This window comes from Leopardus geoffroyi, chromosome D2 (assembly GCF_018350155.1).
Source record: "Leopardus geoffroyi isolate Oge1 chromosome D2, O.geoffroyi_Oge1_pat1.0, whole genome shotgun sequence".
In the NCBI taxonomy this organism is placed as follows: Eukaryota; Metazoa; Chordata; class Mammalia; order Carnivora; family Felidae; genus Leopardus; species Leopardus geoffroyi.
This window is the reverse complement of record NC_059334.1, coordinates 30,425,129-30,441,810: the sequence shown is the minus strand read 5'-3', so window position 1 is coordinate 30,441,810 and position 16,682 is coordinate 30,425,129. Positions and strand designations below refer to the sequence as shown.

General features: G+C 40.5%; 1 protein-coding gene across 3 annotated transcripts in view; it reads right to left on the bottom strand.

Moving 5' to 3' along the window:
- STOX1 (storkhead box 1) overlaps window positions 1–16,682 on the bottom strand; it is a 60,550-nt gene that overhangs the window by 7,898 nt on the left and 35,970 nt on the right. For 2 of the 3 annotated variants that reach the window (XM_045437629.1, XM_045437631.1), the window contains exons 2-3: window positions 11,005–11,157; window positions 5,931–8,283 (exon numbers count right to left, since the gene is read on the bottom strand). In XM_045437629.1, coding sequence (XP_045293585.1) covers window positions 5,931–8,283; window positions 11,005–11,157 — 2,506 coding nt within the window. Of the gene's footprint in view, window positions 1–1,782; window positions 1,998–5,930; window positions 8,284–11,004; window positions 11,158–16,682 lie in introns of those variants that run through there. The other variant, XM_045437630.1, reaches the window with a different exon arrangement.

The window sequence follows — 16,682 nt, the reverse complement described above, 5'->3', positions numbered from 1 at the left end:
TAACCCTCACTGAATCTTATAAGAACAAAACCTTACAGTCAAGAGGAATTTTGGGGACGTCTGGGTGGCTCAGTCAGGTAAGCGTCCAACTTCAACTCAGGTCATGATCTCACAGTCCGTGAGTTCAAGCCCCACATCAGGCTCTGTGCTGACAGTTCAGAGCCTGGAGCCTGCTTCAGATTCTGTGTCTTCCTCTCTCTCTGCCTCTCCCCTGCTCACGCTCAGTCTCTCTCTCTTACAAAAATAAACACTAAAAATTTTTAATTTAAAAAATCATCGAGTTCAGCTATCCTGTTATGCTAAGTATATACCAATCAAAGGATCACCAAGTCTCTGCTTGAATACCCTAAATAATGGGAAATGCTTTCATTTATAAAATGTCTATTTCATCTATGGGTAGTTTTGACTAGTGGGAAGTTCTTTATCTGAGCTGAAATCTTTATTCTAACTTTCATTCACTGACGATGATTCCAAGCTGTCACACCCCCTAAAACAATGCCTCCCACACAAGGCCTTTCTATACAAATTACCCTTCTTTGGTACTTTGCCCAGGGTTTCAAATGTCCTTGTGACCACAGCTGATCTTCTTGGAAATGCCATAATAGGTTGCTCAGAGCCACTACAAGCCAATAGTCAGAATTGAGTGGGCCAACCGCTACTTTTGTACATGGGCATATGTGACCTCTCCTTCTCTGTACTCCCCCAGAGCCTGGAGACAGCTCTCTATGGCGCCAAGCTTCATCTTGCCTTCACTGTTATCTTGTCTTCACTGGTGAGAGTTGGAAAGAGGCACTCTCCAAACATTCAGTCATGCTTGAGATCTAAGGCCTTGACAACCCTTAGAAACCTCTCAGAAGAAACATCCCCTGAACCATAAGTCAGCATTAGCATCTATCCAATATGCTGAAACCAGTCCTGACTGCTCCATATTCCCCAAACCTGAGAGAACGGACCATTCCACTACCTGCCTGAAAAGGCCAGCCAGAAAAAATTCTGGCAAAGCTGTCTAAGTCTTAGTGGAAATAGATCAGATGTAAATGAACTATCATCCATCTTCCATCTTTTCTCTAAATCTCTAATTCAGAACCTCCTTGCACTCACGAGCCATTCTGCAACCATTCTGCTTCCTTTCTATCTCTACCCTCTGAGAACGTCCTGATTTCTCACTGCCATGCTACAGAGAGTGCCTTAAATGTGAGGAGGAACCAGAAAAACAGTAGACCCAGTTGCTGCCACACGTATTTTGGACATTGCCAGTCAGTATGATGTGGGGCCATCTGTTCACGTTCAAGGTGGTTGCAGAAAAGATCTTTGGCAGCAATGACTAGAGAGAAAAAATTCTTGTTGCAAAGTACCCAATACATCTATATAAACTTTGATAATGATAAAAGACTTTAGTTGCAAGCAAAGTATCTATGCAACCTTAATACACTATTTTCGGGAGTTTTGTGTTGAAATCTGGTGAAATCCACTTAACATAAGAGTGGATTAGTGTAGGTAGAGAAATTCACTACTGAGTATAGTAAATTAACATCCTATGTAATTGGGAAATTAATGAATGTCTGAAAATTTGAGTTAATCACATTTAATTGGAAAAGGACCATGTATTTTATGGTTTAATTGCAAAATAATCTGTATATTCCCAATAAGTTCATAGTAAAATAATCTTTTAAAAAAGCTTTAAAATGTCAAAAAAAGGGGAAAATACAGCAACTAGAACAAAATATGTAATGAGATTAACAGAATCTCATACTTGGCTTTAGAGAATGCTTACATATTCGGTTGATTAAAATATTCTATATTAATGCTGTACCTTTTTACCAAAGAGTTTCCAAAAGAAAAATAAGAATTAAACATTTATGACTGGAGTTAGTTGTAGTAAGGAATTGGATGTGAGTGTTTGACCGCTCTTTGTGCCTTCAATGTTCTGCAGAAAATTCTGTCTTCTTTTTAGTCCATCCAAAATGACTGAATTATTAGATGCCAGACTCTGTGTCCTAAAGATATTAAAAATAACAGAATTATTACCTTCCAAAGGGGCCTGGGCTTCTAATCAAGGCATCATACCTTCATCTGTTACTTTGAAGCAATATAACATTTTCTAACACTAAAGCACGCTTAGAAGTTAATCTTTAAAAATCTAAAGTGCTCCTTATATTTTATTTTTTAATGTTTATTTATTTTTGAGAGAGAGACAGAGAAAGAGCATGAGCAGGGTAGGGCAGAGAGAGAGGGAGACACAGAATCTGAAGCACGTTCCAGGCTCTGAGCTGTCAGCACAGAGCCCAACGCCGGGCTTGAACCCACCAACTATGGGATCGTGACCTGAGCCAAAGTCAGATGCTTAACTGACTGAACCACCCAGGTGCCCCTAAAGTGCTCCTTATATTTTAAAGGCTTCACAATAGCACCTCAATTATTTGGCAGCTGCTTTCCAAGAAGTTCATATTTTTTGAACATCTTCTCAGATCCAATATCAAGTATATTCTAGTCAGAAACAGTAAGTTCCTTGGTGGCTGGCTGGCTCAGTCAGAAGAGCGTGTCACTCTTGATCTTGGGCTTGTGAGTTCAAGCCCCACGCTGGGTGTAGAAATTACTTAAATAAATACACAAATTTAACAAAAAAGAAAGAAAAAGAAATAACAAGTTCCCTAAAAAACTCTTCTCTACAAGTGAAGTAACCCATACCTTCTTGAGTAATTTCTTTTTTGAGATGTCATATGAAAGAGAAAAGCTGACCATAACATTTTTCATATTGACAAGATTCCTTTCTAAGGAGCTGTAGGCTAGGTTAGTCCCTTATCTAACACATCTGCCTTGCTTCAGCCAAGTCACATTACTATTTGGGCATTTTGCTTTTGACATTCCCCTTTTCTCACCTTGCATCCTCTCCATCACTTGCTCATTACAGTAAGATATGCCTTGGGGCTCCTAGGTGGCTCAGTTGGTTAAGTGTAGGACTCTTGGTTTTGGCTCAGGTCATGATCTCATGGTTCCTGAGACGGAGCTCCACATCAGGCTCTGTGCTGACAGTGCAGAGTCTACTTGGGATTCTTTTTCTCCTCTCTCCCTCTGTCTCTGCCCCTGTCCTGCTCTTGCTCTCTGTCTCTCAAAATAAATAAATAAACTTAAAAAAAAATAATAAAACTAATATCACCATACTTTAAAAAAAAAAGAGATGCTTCAAAAATGTATCCTCCAATAAGTGTCCCCCCAAACATTTCATTACTCTTAATTCCACATCTCTTCAGCAATTACAGAGAGTTTCCACTTCATTTTTTTTTTTTTTAAAGTAAACTCTACCCCCAATGTGGGTTTCACCTGAGCCAGCCAGGCACCCTCCACTTTGTTCTCGAGTTCAGTTCGGCTACTTATGTTTTGTTGGTCTACTCAACTAAAGTGCAAATTTCCTATGGGTAGCAACATCTTGTGGGTCTTCTCTGTCCCTCTAATTTGTAACAATTATGGCACAGAGTTGATGTTCAAATGCTATCTTCTCTTCCTTTTCTTGATTATACTTATAAGTCTTTTAAGAGAACCATATTATACGCAATTTTTTAAGAAATCAAATTTCTCGGGGCGCCTGGGTGGCTCAGTCGGTTAAGCGTCCGACTTCAGCTCAGGTCATGATCTCACAGTCTGTGAGTTCGAGCCCCGTGTCAGGCTCTGTACTGACAGCTCAGAGCCTGGAGCCTGCCTTGGATTCTGTGTCTCCCTCTCTCTCTCTGCTCCTCCCCCACTCATGCTCTGTCTCTCTCACTCTCTCAAAAATAAACATTAAAAAAATTTTTTTAAAAAAAGAAATCAAATTTCTCAAGATTTCACAAATTTAAATTCTCACGCATATCCTTGACAAATTTAAATTCCTGCATGTCCTTGACATGCAAGTCAAGGAGCAATTGCCCTTACCTGTTTTGGGTTTGATTTTGTTTTTGTTTCTGCTTTTTTTTTTTTTTTTTTTTTTTAGCAGCAGGCAAAGGTTTATTAGAATATAAGATTAGAAAGGAAGAATAGTAGAAAAGCTCTCTTTACAGAGAGGGGACATTTGAAAGTAAATGCCCAAGGACTATAGGCAAGGGTCCTTGTTTTATGAGGTTCTGGTCAGCCTTCTGTTTCTGCTTTTGCCAAAGTGGAAGGGGACCCATAGCTTGTTGGTTTACACTACCATTGTTTACTTTGGAGACAATATGTGTTGATACTTTCAAGACTTGATATGAAGAGCACCTGGATGGCTCAGTCGGTTAAGCCTCTAACTCTTGGTTTTGACTTGGGTTGTGGTCTCACAGTTCGTGGGTTCGAGCCCCCCGTTGGGGTTGCACTGGCAGTGCGGAACCTGCTTGGGATTCTCTGTCTCTTCCTCTCTTTCTGCCCCTCCCCTGCTTGTGCTCTCTCTCTCAGAAAACAAAAACAAAACAAAACCAGAAAAAAAAAGACTTGATATGAATTAAACATTCTTTCAAGCAGAAAAGATCTGTTTCCCAATAAGAAGTAAAGATATATTTTTAAACTGCAGACCTCCAGGAATTTAGCCTAAGGTAGAGTCAGAAATGTCTGTAAACATTTATATGTGAAAACAATCCACTGAAGATTGATATTACGGCAAAAAAATGGGAATCTAAATGTCAAAGGAGGGAAAATAATAGTTATATAAATACTAGAGTCCACATAACAGAATACTAAGCAGCCATTAAAACGAATGAGTTGGATCCGTATGTATTGATTGCAGGATATGCATGATACGTTAAGTGAAAAAAGAAAGTCACAGCTCTGTATGATCTGTTGTTAAAAAATAATTATATTTCTTCTTTTTTAAAAAAATAATTATATTTCTAAATGCACAGAAAAAAGGCCGAAAGAATATAAACCACACTGTCAACAATGTTTAGGTCACCTCAACGGAAAGGCAATGGAAAAGGTTGGGGAATGCAGACTGTCAGTTTCACCTTTTACATTTCTGTATTACTTTTTCAAAAGGAAGTATATAATAATTTTGTATAATAAAAAACTGGTAAAGATATATGCCAAATTTTAAGACGACCCTTTTGAAAACTATTAAATAACCTCAGGGGAATGTTCACACTGTACCCTGAAAAAAGCACTATGCAAAACAGTAATGACAGTATAGGGAAAACATTTAGACAAAATACATAGATCAATATGTTCAGACTGAAGTGTTATAAATATACCAAATATAAAAGGATTTTTTAAACACATCTAAATGGTAGGGTGATTATAGGTGTTTTTTAAAACGCTTTTCAGTACTTCTCAAATGTTCTATTATGTGCATATTACTTTCATAACATGTACAATGTTTAATTTAAACAAATAAACATGGAGGGGCGCCCTGGTGGCCCAGTCGGTTAAGCCTCCGACTTTGGCTTACGTCATGATGTCACGATTTGTGAGTTTGAGCCCCGCGTTGGGCTCTGTGCTGACAGCTTGGAGCCCGGAGCCTGCTTCGGATTTTGTGTCTCCTCCTCTCTCTGCCCCTCTCCCACTTATGTTCTGTCTTTCTCTGTCTCTCAAAAATAAATAAATGTAAAAAAAAAAAATTTAAACAAACATGGAAAAGATTGGTGGAAAATAGCTGCATCTCTTTCTGAACTGAGTAGAACCAGATATATAAGTGAAAACTTCTAGCCCTCAGTTCAGGAAGTGCTTCATTTATAGCAGTTCCTTCCTATATTTAGAAATAATTCAAGATTTAGTAGTAGTGGAACAAATTTTGGTTCACATTCAAAATGAACTCTATCCTATTATGTAAGAGATTTCATTTTAACTTTATACAATTCATTCAGTAAAGGCTGGCAGAATTCTATCACTATAAAAAGTGTATTCAGGGGAGTCTCCTACTGGGTCATTCAGTACTCCCTTGAGTGTAATAATTCCTGAGGAATAGTGGCTACTCAAACACTTTTACATACACTTACCGTGGAGAATCTATTCCACTGTCTCCCGCCATGCTGTGATTTTCTGTTCCTTCCAGATGACTGTGTTCATGTTGGACATCCTGAGCCAACACTGGCATATGTGAAGGGCTGAAAAGTTCTAACTTTTGCATGAACTGTTTTCTCACTTCCTGATTCTGAGCACCCTGACTCCAGCTAGCTGGTTTCTTTCCTATGTCACCAACCAAGTCTTGTAGGTTTTCAGTCTCAGAAGTGGCTTTCCTTGTGCTATAGTAATCAAATACACTTCCATCAGTATCTGCTAAGGCTTGCACACATGTAGCAACACTGGGTCCGTCTTCATAGTTAAAACTGGACCGAGTCCCTGAATTGAGGCCACAGCTTTCAGCAGAGAGTTTAGGTGTTTGGCTTTCACCTGAGTTAGTGAACAACCCAGTGGGTTTGTAACACTCATTTCCTTTAAGCACCTGAGGCTCAGACCTGTGTATTCTGCGGTTGTACTCAGTCAGAAATCTTTCAGTCCCCTTTTGTTTTCCTAAATGATTCCACTTGCTTCCCCCTGTAAAGGAATACTGAATGCGGCCAGGCAGCATTTGACATAAGTCATCATTCTCAGAAAAGTCCTCCTCATCTAGATATAATGAACTACAGGCTCCATCATCATCTTCCAGTTCCTTCTGATACAAGGCCTGGTTATCCTCAGAAAGCCCTTCGTTTTCTGGACTCACAGTCTTTGTTTCCTGGACAAATGCCTTTCTTACTCGTGTTTCTTCTGAGTCTCCCTCTTGTCTCTCAGGTTGTCTCAAACAGTTCATACTAACTGGGTAATCCAAAATACCAAGATTTTGGAACTGGTGTATTGTTTTATCAACTAGTCTACACGCAGAGGAAGCATGGCCTAGAGAGGAGGAACCTTGTGATGGCAGCACATACTGTGTTTCTTTTGCGTCCCCTAATGCGTCAAAGTGAGAATAACTTTTCCTCAAGACTTCAGGGATTACCTCATTTTTTCCACCATACACATCGTGTCTCCTCAGGCTTTCCCTAAAGGAAAAACATTTACTACCATTTTGCAAAACACTACCTTGAGAGTGATTTAAGAGGGGATCTCTAAAGTCATCACTGATAGGCTTGACTGTAGACTTATTCATAGAAATGGATTCTGCTGTCAGTTTATCTTCATACTGTTCAGCACATGGCTGTTTGCCTTTACTCTCAAAGATTCTTGAGGAATCCAAAGACCTTGACCTTTGGAAAGGCTTTCCCTTTGGTCCAATCTGACCCGGTTTCAGATCACTGGTCTGGATGTCGTGCCCTTTGGTTGTTGGGTTCCCTCGGTAAGACAAACCCTGGAAAGGATTACTAATTCGCTTCTTGTAAAGCAAATGGGAACCTAGCATTGATGGATTCTCATCAAGTGGTTTCGGAACTAGTGCTTCATTTGGGCTTTGAATTCGGGAGGTGGGCTGTGCAGCAGGGGACGTGGGATGTTTCTCCAGTCTAAGGCTTCCTGGAGGAGGCTCACTTCCCTGACTCCTGGCTTTGTGTCTATCCCTATGAGAACGGCCCCGCCTTCGAGGCTTTGCAGACCGGCCCCGTCTTTTCTTAACTCCCTCTTTTGAAGGATATTTATGCCTGACTGTCAGCAGATCAGTGGAAGTGCCCTGGCTATTGTATTTTTTCTGTTCTTCGTATTTTTGCATTAGGACGGTATGTTTGATTAAATTGTCAACAGTCAGAATGGGATTAATTCGTTTGATAATCTCATGTTCAATGTCTCGAGGGATATTGTCCAAGTTATCTTCATCTCGAACAGGCCATTCTTCTGGTGGAAACTGGGCAGAGAAACTACTGTGCTCTATTCTGGACTTCTCCTTTCTGGATATACTACGCCAAAAGAGGCTAAAGCCAAACTTCCTGCCTTTTTCTCTGTCTTTTGTGTATGGTAAAGGTTTGGTGCTTTCACAGACGTGATTCCCCTCAGACAGGGAAACTGCTTGATTCTGTCCCAAAGATTTGGATTCCCGCAGACCTTTCTGGCTTTTTCTAGTCACTTCAGCAGCCGGTGTTTCCTGTACATCCTGAGTGCACAGATCAGGGAAACACCGGCAAGACTGACAGTGAGAAATGGGGGCAGCCTTTTCTTGGGCCAACTCTGCACAGCCCTCCACGCTCACCAGATAAGTAACGCAAGTTGGCATCTGGCAGCTTTCATCCGATAGGTCTCTCTTATTTTCATGGGGCGTGATATTCGTAATGAAGTAAGTCTGAGGAGTGACTATGAAGTATCCTTCTCCAGTGTGATAAATTTTCCTTTCTTTAATCAGAGTTCCCAGAGTGGTATAGAGAATATCTTGAGGTGGAACTGCGATGCCTGAAACAAACAAGCATTTTATTACACTGATAGATTTTGAATGAAAAACATTTCAATGCCTGAAGTCAGTAAGTCAGAAATGACCACACATTTGCCTGATGAACCCAGAGCTGACTATAACACAATTAATATATGTGATTAAAATGCCAAAGAGGCATTACTAATAATCATAACTTAATTGAAAAATGGGAATATATTTTGACCCACACAAAGACATAGGGCTAAGTTAATGTTTAAGTAGAGAAAAAAAATGAGTCCACTCAAATACAAACACTAAGTTATATAACCCCATCATAAATTTATTTTATTTTTTTAAATGTTTATTTTTGAGAGAGCGTAAGTGGGGGACGGGCAGAGCAAGACAGAGGATCCGAAGCCAGCTCTGCACTGACAGCAGAGATCCCGATGTGGGCCTCGAACTCATGAACCGTGAGATGGTGACCTGAGTCAAAGTCTGGCCCTCAAATGACTGAGCCACCCAGGTGCCCCACCCATCACAAATTTAAATGTTCACTTCAAGAAAGCATTCTTGAAGAGTTTTTGAAAATAATCACAGTCTCCTAGCTTAAATCTTAATAATCTAAAGACAAAATGAAAACCAGCTTGTGTCAGGGGGAGGGCAAACTATCTAACATCAATATTATGATAGTTTTTCAAACTAGGAAGGTAACAAATCTTTTTAAAAGAAATCCCCGGGGGTGAGGGGAGGCACCTGGGTGGCTCAGTCAGTTACTCATCTGACGTCGGCTCAGGTCATGATCTCACAGTTCAGAGCCTGGAACGTGCTTCAGATTCTGTGTCTGCCTCTCTCTCTGCCCCTCCTCTGTTCATGCTCTGTCTCTCTCTGTCTCAAAAATAAATGTTAAAAAAATGTTTTAAATAAATAAATAAACATTAAACATTAAATTAAACATTAAATTAAATTAAATTAAATTAAATTAAATTAAATTAAAAGAAACTCCTGGGGTGCCTGGGTGGCCCAGTCAGTTGTGTCCATCTCTCGGTTTCAGCTCAGGTCATTATCTCACAGTTTGTGAGTTCGAGCCCCGCATCAGGCTCCAGAGCTGGCAGTGCCAGGCCTGCTTGGGATTCTCTCTCTCCCTCTCCTTCTGCTCCTCTCCTGTTCATATTGTCTCTGCCTCTCTCAAAATAAACTTTAAAATTTTCCCTTTTCCAAATAGCAGCGTTCAAAACTGTATTTATGTTGTGAAAACATTTTTGAATAACACTGGAAGAAAATACATCATATATTAACATTGATTTCCTTGAGTGGTGGTACCATAAGTGGTTACTTCTCTAGATGTTCTCGATTTTCTACAATGAGCATATTTTACAATGGGAAATTTTTTTAAATACTCTTCTGCAGGGGTGCCTGACTGCATGTTGGGTGCAGATTACTTAAAAATAAAATCCTTAAAATTATTTTAAAGATAATAATAATATTATTAATTAATCAAAAAATACTCTCCTACATTCATGCACTGGGATATCATGGCAGCTGTGTAAGAATGAGATAGATCGATATATAATAATACAGAAAGATTTCTAAAATATGTTTTTAACCTAGGCAAGGGGCAGAGAGAATGTAAAGATCTAATTTGGGGTTGCTAGGTGGCTCAGTCAGTTAGGCGCCCGACTTCGGCTCAGGTCATGATCTCACGGCTTGTGAGTTGGAGCCCTGCGTCAGGCTCTGTGCTGACAGCTCGGGGCCTGGAGCCTGCTTCAGATTCTGTGTCTCCCCCTCTCTCTGCCCCTCCCTGGCTCATGCTCTGTCTCTCTGTCCTTCAAAAATAAATAAACATTTAAAAAAATGATCCAATCTATGTTATAAAAATAGAACACATATGCTCAAATACAATTTATGGAAGTATACACAGGAAAAGAGACTAGAAGCTGTTGTCTTTGGGAGGTGGCAATGGAAGGATGTGACTGGCTGGGGGGGTGGGGAGAAGATGAACTTTCCCTTGTTTTGCTCTGCACTCCTTTCTACAATCTGATTTGTTGTCATAAGCATAATTTTTGAGGGGCGCCTGGGTGGCGCAGTCGGTTAAGCGTCCGACTTCAGCCAGGTCACGATCTCGCGGTCCGTGAGTTCGAGCCCCACGTCGGGCTCTGTGCTGACAGCTCAGAGCCTGGAGCCTGCTTCAGATTCTGTGTCTCCCTCTCTTTCTGACCCTCCCCCATTCATGCTCTGTCTCTCTCTGTCTCAAAAATAAATAAACATTAAAAAAAATTTTTTTTTAAAACCCATAAGCATAATTTTTGAAAAAGTTCCTTTGGAAAGTAAAAGAAATACCCTTATTAAATTTGTTGATGCAGGCCTTTTCCTAGCAGGGCTCTAATACAAGGGTCTACAATAGAAAAAAAAAAAAAAGTAGATATCGCCCAGTTTATTCACATGTTTAAGATGATTTCTAAATAGGGGTGCCTGGGAGGCTCAGTTGGTTGAGTGTCTGACTTCAGCTCAGGTCTTGATCTTATGGTTCATGGGTTTGAGTCCCATGTCGGGTTTTGCACTGACAGCACAGAGCCTGCTTGGGATTCTCTGTCTCCCTCTCTCTGCCCCTCCCCAGCTCGTGCTCTCTCTCATATAAATAAGTAAATAAATACACATTAAAAAAATTTTTTTTAAGTTGCTGAAAAACCTCTTTAAAAAAAAATGACTTATAAATAGAAAGCAAACACATACAATGAACTAATAGAGAAAACTTGCTGTCCTACCTGGGTAATGTTTCATCAAATGCTCCAATAGTGATTCCTGTGTCACCACAATCTGAGCAACATTCATATCAGATATAGCACAGCAAAGAACTTCAGCCAAAGGTATAAACTGAGATTGAGCTATTGGATTCATTTGCACTGGAAAGACATCACCTAAATTGGAGGTTTAAAAAAAAAAAAAAAAAGGAAAGGTGATAAATTTGTAGTAAAAAATGTTTAGGGGGGCGTCTGCAGGTCACTCAGTCAGCTGAGCATCTGACTTCGGCTCAGGTCATGATCTCACAGCTCGTGGGCTCAAGCCCCATATTGGCCTCTTGTGCTGACAGCTCAGAGCCTGGAGCCTACTTCAGATTCTGTGTCTCCCTCTCTCTCTGCCCCTCCCCCACTCATACTCTATCTCTCTCAGAAATAAATAAAACATTAAAAAAATTTTTTTTAATATTTGAAATTAGTGAATCAAGAATAAAAACTGAATAGTACATGGAATTGCTATTTTTTTCATCACTTTTTCCTCAGAATCTGTTAACATGATATGTACAATGATAGAGAGCATAGAAGAAAAGTTTTACATTAGGGTCCCTACTTTTTAAGAAGTTTGTAGACTTTGTCACTGCTTTACATGTAAGAGATAGTAAGTCCCCAGATTAAAGGCACAAAGTGCTATCAGAGTACAGGTTGGACAATGCTTATATGGTAATTCTCATCTTTCAAAGCATTTTTTTTTTTCACATTAGCTATCTGAGGCAGGCGGGGATGGGATTCTTCTTTATAATACAGAAAACCTTCAGGGTGCCTGGGTGGCTCAGTCGGTTGAGCGTCTGACTTTGGCTCAGGTCATGATCTCGTGGTTCATGGGTTCATGCCCCGCATAGGGCTCTGTGCTGACAGCTTGAAGCCTGGAGCCTGCTTTGGATTCTGTGTCTCCCTCTCTCTCTGCCCCTCCCCAACTCATGCTCTGTTTCTGTCTCTGTCTCTCTCTCAAAATTAAGTTTAAAGAATTTAAAAATTAAATTTAAAAATTAAAAATTAAAAAAAATAAAAATTTTTTTAAATTTAAAAACTTTTTTAAATAAATAAAATTTAAAACATATATAGCAAACCTTCTGGAAGCTCAAGAAATTGTCCCAAGGTCAGACAGCAAGTAGAGTGACAGAAATAGGTCTTCTGACTCCTAATCCAGTATTTTCATCATTCCACATTTTCCTGATTGGAATGATTAGGAAGGAAAGAAAGTGCACAAATGTTTTTCACAAGCATAAAGCCACGGAACAAAACCATGGAAGGAGGAAAGCACAAGGTATATAAAAGCATGAACAGAATTATCCTGGTTGGATAGAGCTGAAGGGTTATATCAGACCCAAGTGGAAGACCGACTGGAAATGGAAGCTAGACCATACTGTCCTTCCTCCTTGCTGACGTATTAAATAAATGTCCTTAACTTGCTATTACTTACATTAGAGTTTTAGATTCTGCTGAACATCCAAGGGAATCCCTCAGTTACTTGGACATGAAAGACTAGGACTCAGGAAAGAGATTTGGGAATCAACTAATACAGATGAGATCTGAAACTATGGAGTGGAGTAAATTCTTCAGTGGGAGAGTAAGGAAGAGAGCCAAGGAACACTTAACTACAGGACTATCTACAGTTAAGAGACAATAGGGGCACCTGGGTGGCTCAGTCAGTTGAGTGTCCCACTCTTGATTTCAGCTCAGGTCATGATCCCAGGGTCAAGGGATGGAGCTCCACATGAGGCTCCACACTGAGCCTGGAGCCTGCTTAAGATTCTCTCTCCCCCTCAGGCCCTCTACCCTGCTCATATGTGCGCACTCTCTCTCTCTCTCTCTCTCTCTCTAAATAAATAAATAAAAGCCACTAATCCCATAAAAAAGAGAGAGATAATAGAAATAGGGACCCACAAAAGAGAGAAGGCCCCATAATGGGAGTAGAAGGGAGAGAACCAAAAGTAGAATAAAATGCTCCAAAGTGAATAGTAAAGCAACAGTGTCAAAATGTTTGAATGAGATCAAAAGGTTGAGGGAGGAGACAAAACGGCCATTGAATTTCGTGATGAGAAGGGGACCACTGGTGACTTTCATTAAGAGTTGTTTCCATAGAAAAGAATACCAAAACTAAATGTCAAGTTGAAGGGAAGGGAATTGGTGAGAAAAAAGGAAAGTTAATGGATCCTCCTTCTAAAGCAGGGTTTCTTAACTTCAGCATTTTGGACATCTGTGGCATGATAATAGGGTGACCAACCATCCCAGGATGACCAAAACTCAGGGGTTTCCTGGGACATAGGATTTTCAATGTGATAACTGAGAAAGTCAAAGGCAAACCAAGATGGTTGGTCACCATAGCCACATAATTCTTTGTTGTGTGGGGCTGTCTTGTGCACTGTAGCATGTTTAGTCGCATCCTTGGTCTCCACCCACTTCTAGATGCCAGTAGCATCTCCCACGGTTGCAGCAACCATACTTCCAGACATTGCCAAATGTCTCCAGAGGCAGGGGAAGGCAAGACTGTCCCAACTACAAGCCATTGTTCTATACCATTTGTTGGAAAACTCGATTGTGAAAGAGGAAAAATCAAATGCAAACCAGCAAGGAGTAGGATCAAGTGAATATGAATGTGTGTGTATCTTGTGATTTTCTTAAAAGAAGATCTCTGCACATTTGGATGCAAAAAGGAAAGGCTTAACGGAAACAATGTACATGATTCTGGGAGACAGAAGACCAGGGAGACAGCAAGATCCCAGAAGAGAGGCATAGGAAAATGCACAAAAGGCACAGGTAGAAGAACTGCCTTAGAAACAGGGAAGATATTATCATCTGAGATCTGAAAATAGAGGGTGGTAGAACACCAGAAATATACTGAAGCATAAAGGAAAAAAAAAACAAACAAAACAAAACATTAGCACAGCAAGGTCATCTGATCTCTGTAAAGTTAAGGCAGGGAAAGAAAGGATAGGAATAGGAGAAAAAAAAAAAAACAGGAATGAAGAGAGGAAGAGTGGAAAGGGGGTTGGAAGAGCTATTCTTGGAGTATACTAAATAAAAAAAAAATGAATACAAAGATTATGAAGGAGCCCTGGGTCTCGAGATGATGGAAGTATGGTTTCTGGCAGGTGAAGTGGCAATCTGCAATAGAAAAGGGTGAGAGCCAGGGAGGCCAGCAGGGCTTCTCGAATTTTAATGTGCATATGAGAATCCCCAGGAGATTGTGCAGATTCTGATTCAGAAGGTCTGAAGCTGAGCCTCTGATTCTGCATTTCTAACAACTTCCCAGGTGAGGTCCACTTGGGAATGGTAGAGGGTTAGGGTGGTAATGACAGCAATGTTAAAGTAGGTAACCATTCAACAAATAAACATGGCCCTGAGGCACAGGGAGTCAAGTGTAGCCAAAAGGAAGGCAAAGAATTGAGAAAACCTGGTTATGCCCTGCAGTTGATTCCCCTAGTGATAGTGGAGAAGCCAGTACATTGTACTGGTCATTGAGGGGGAAGGAAGGTGGTGAGGGCTGGCAAGGTATGAAAGGTTGTAGCCAGCTGGTGAGAGGCCCACAGTACTTACTGTATCTGCGTGAAGAAAAAGGGCTGTCATAAGGAAACTGGTAAACAGTTTGCTGTTATACATAACATTGGTCTGTTTCCCTGTGTACTTTAGCTTCTCTATCTGGCAGACTGGGGCATCTCCGAACTTGGAAGGTCACAACAGGGCAGAATTGCCGTCTGCCACCGAGGCAACTGAGGTTAGGATCTCCTCTTGTGTACTTGTGGCTATTCCACTGGGTGATGCCAGGATACTTACAGCATTCTGAGAAGCTAGGATGAATGGCTAATCGATTAACGTTTCTAAGGACAGTGATAAGAGATGATGCTCTGAAGCTTACTGTCCAGAGGGATGATAGCTGACCTAAACCTCAAATTCCTCCTAGAGACTCTACCTCTAAGCTGAGTGTAATAAGTCTCTGCCTTTCTTCATTCCCTCTTTGCCTTTCTTTCTTCCCTCAGAATTTGGGATTTACCTTCTTTTCTTTCATCTCCCTCCTCAACCAGAAAAAATATAGGTACAATTTCAAATAGTTCCATGCTTCTTTAACATGACTCTATGTGCTTAATTTGAAATAAGTGACTTTTCGGTATCTTTCTTCCTCATCTCCCAAAACACTCTTAGGTGACTTTTTTCTTGTATGTGATTTTATATTGATTACCTGCCCCCTGCACCCTCCCCTCGCACTTTCATGTGGACTAGAAGTCCTTCATTCAAAAAGAGGGAGGAGAAAGGTCTCTCCTAGAAAGTTTAGGGCTAGAGTATTGGCGAAGTATAAGGCAAAACTTCAAAAGTTTTGCTCAACCACACAATCCACTTTCAAGCCTCACCTCATCCCTACCCTAAACCCAGTCACTTCGAACTTTGAGATGGGAGGAGGAGGAGGAAGCATTAAAGGGAAGGAGATGAGTGGCTAGAGCGTCAGCATCCCTATCGCGCCCTCTGCCGGTAGCTGTCCATTTTTTGGCAAATGAAACAAGGAAGCTGTAGGAAGGGTGGGGGTCCAATACTCTGATCTCCACTATGCCTTCGGGATACACTGAAGCAGCCCGTTTTTTAGCTCAACGCTTAAATTTATTTCCTCTTTTCACAGGAAAAATAGTCAAAATGGATTTTTCATGGGGCTGGTGGGAGGGATGCACGGGATATTCCTGTACATTTCTTTGCAATCTCCCGTATATCTAAAATTATTTCAAAATAAAAGTTAAATATAGATTTTTCAGAAGGCACTACTTTTAGGGGCACCTGGTTGGTTCAGTCCATGGAGTGTGCAACTCTTGATCTCAGGGTTGTGAGTTCCAGCCCCACACTTGGTGTAGAGATTACATAAAAATAAAATCAAGCAGATAATCAACGATCACTTTTAGTTAACAAGCAGATATAAATGAGAAACAGAACTTTTTTCTTACATTTAAAAAATCCCAAGCAACTTCTTTTAAAGAATCCTGACACTGCTTGCCAAATCCAAAGACACTCTCAGAAACTGTACTCATAATTCCTACCACGGTGTGGGAATGAGTATTTTAAGAATCAACAAATCTATCAACTAGGAAGTCAAATGGCCTTTTTTTTCTCCTTAAAATTAATACGGCAATATGTCAATTGCATTTTGGAAGGACATGTTAAATTGCATTTAACCTCTGCTTCGGAGCTCCCTCTAAACAAAGCCTAGAGAACGTTTCTCAGAACATTTCCTTCATAGCCATTGGTAAGATACGTCTTCAGGTGCATAAATCATCAAGAGTTGTTTGTGCAGGAAAGCAGAGTGAACCCTGACATGGGAACATTTGTGACAGACGCAGGAATCATTTTCACGCTACAGCCATCTTTTTTCTTTCAGTAAATAACCCTTAACAGAGATTTCCACCAAATATTAACTTTCTGTGTAGAAGAGCCCACTTACAGATGTGACCAGATTTCACAGTGAGGAAAAGGCAATCCTTTGGCTTTATCCTCAATTACTATGGAGTAATTGAAGAGCACCCTTAAGCCCAGGCCTGTCGTGGACCTTTGACCCCTGACCTGTAGCAGTGATCAGAAGGCTAGGAGAGGCTGTGTGCCAGAGTAAACAGTTCCCAACAATGTTCTCTCTGTTTACACAGTCTTGCACTCTTGGGTGCTGCAGAAAT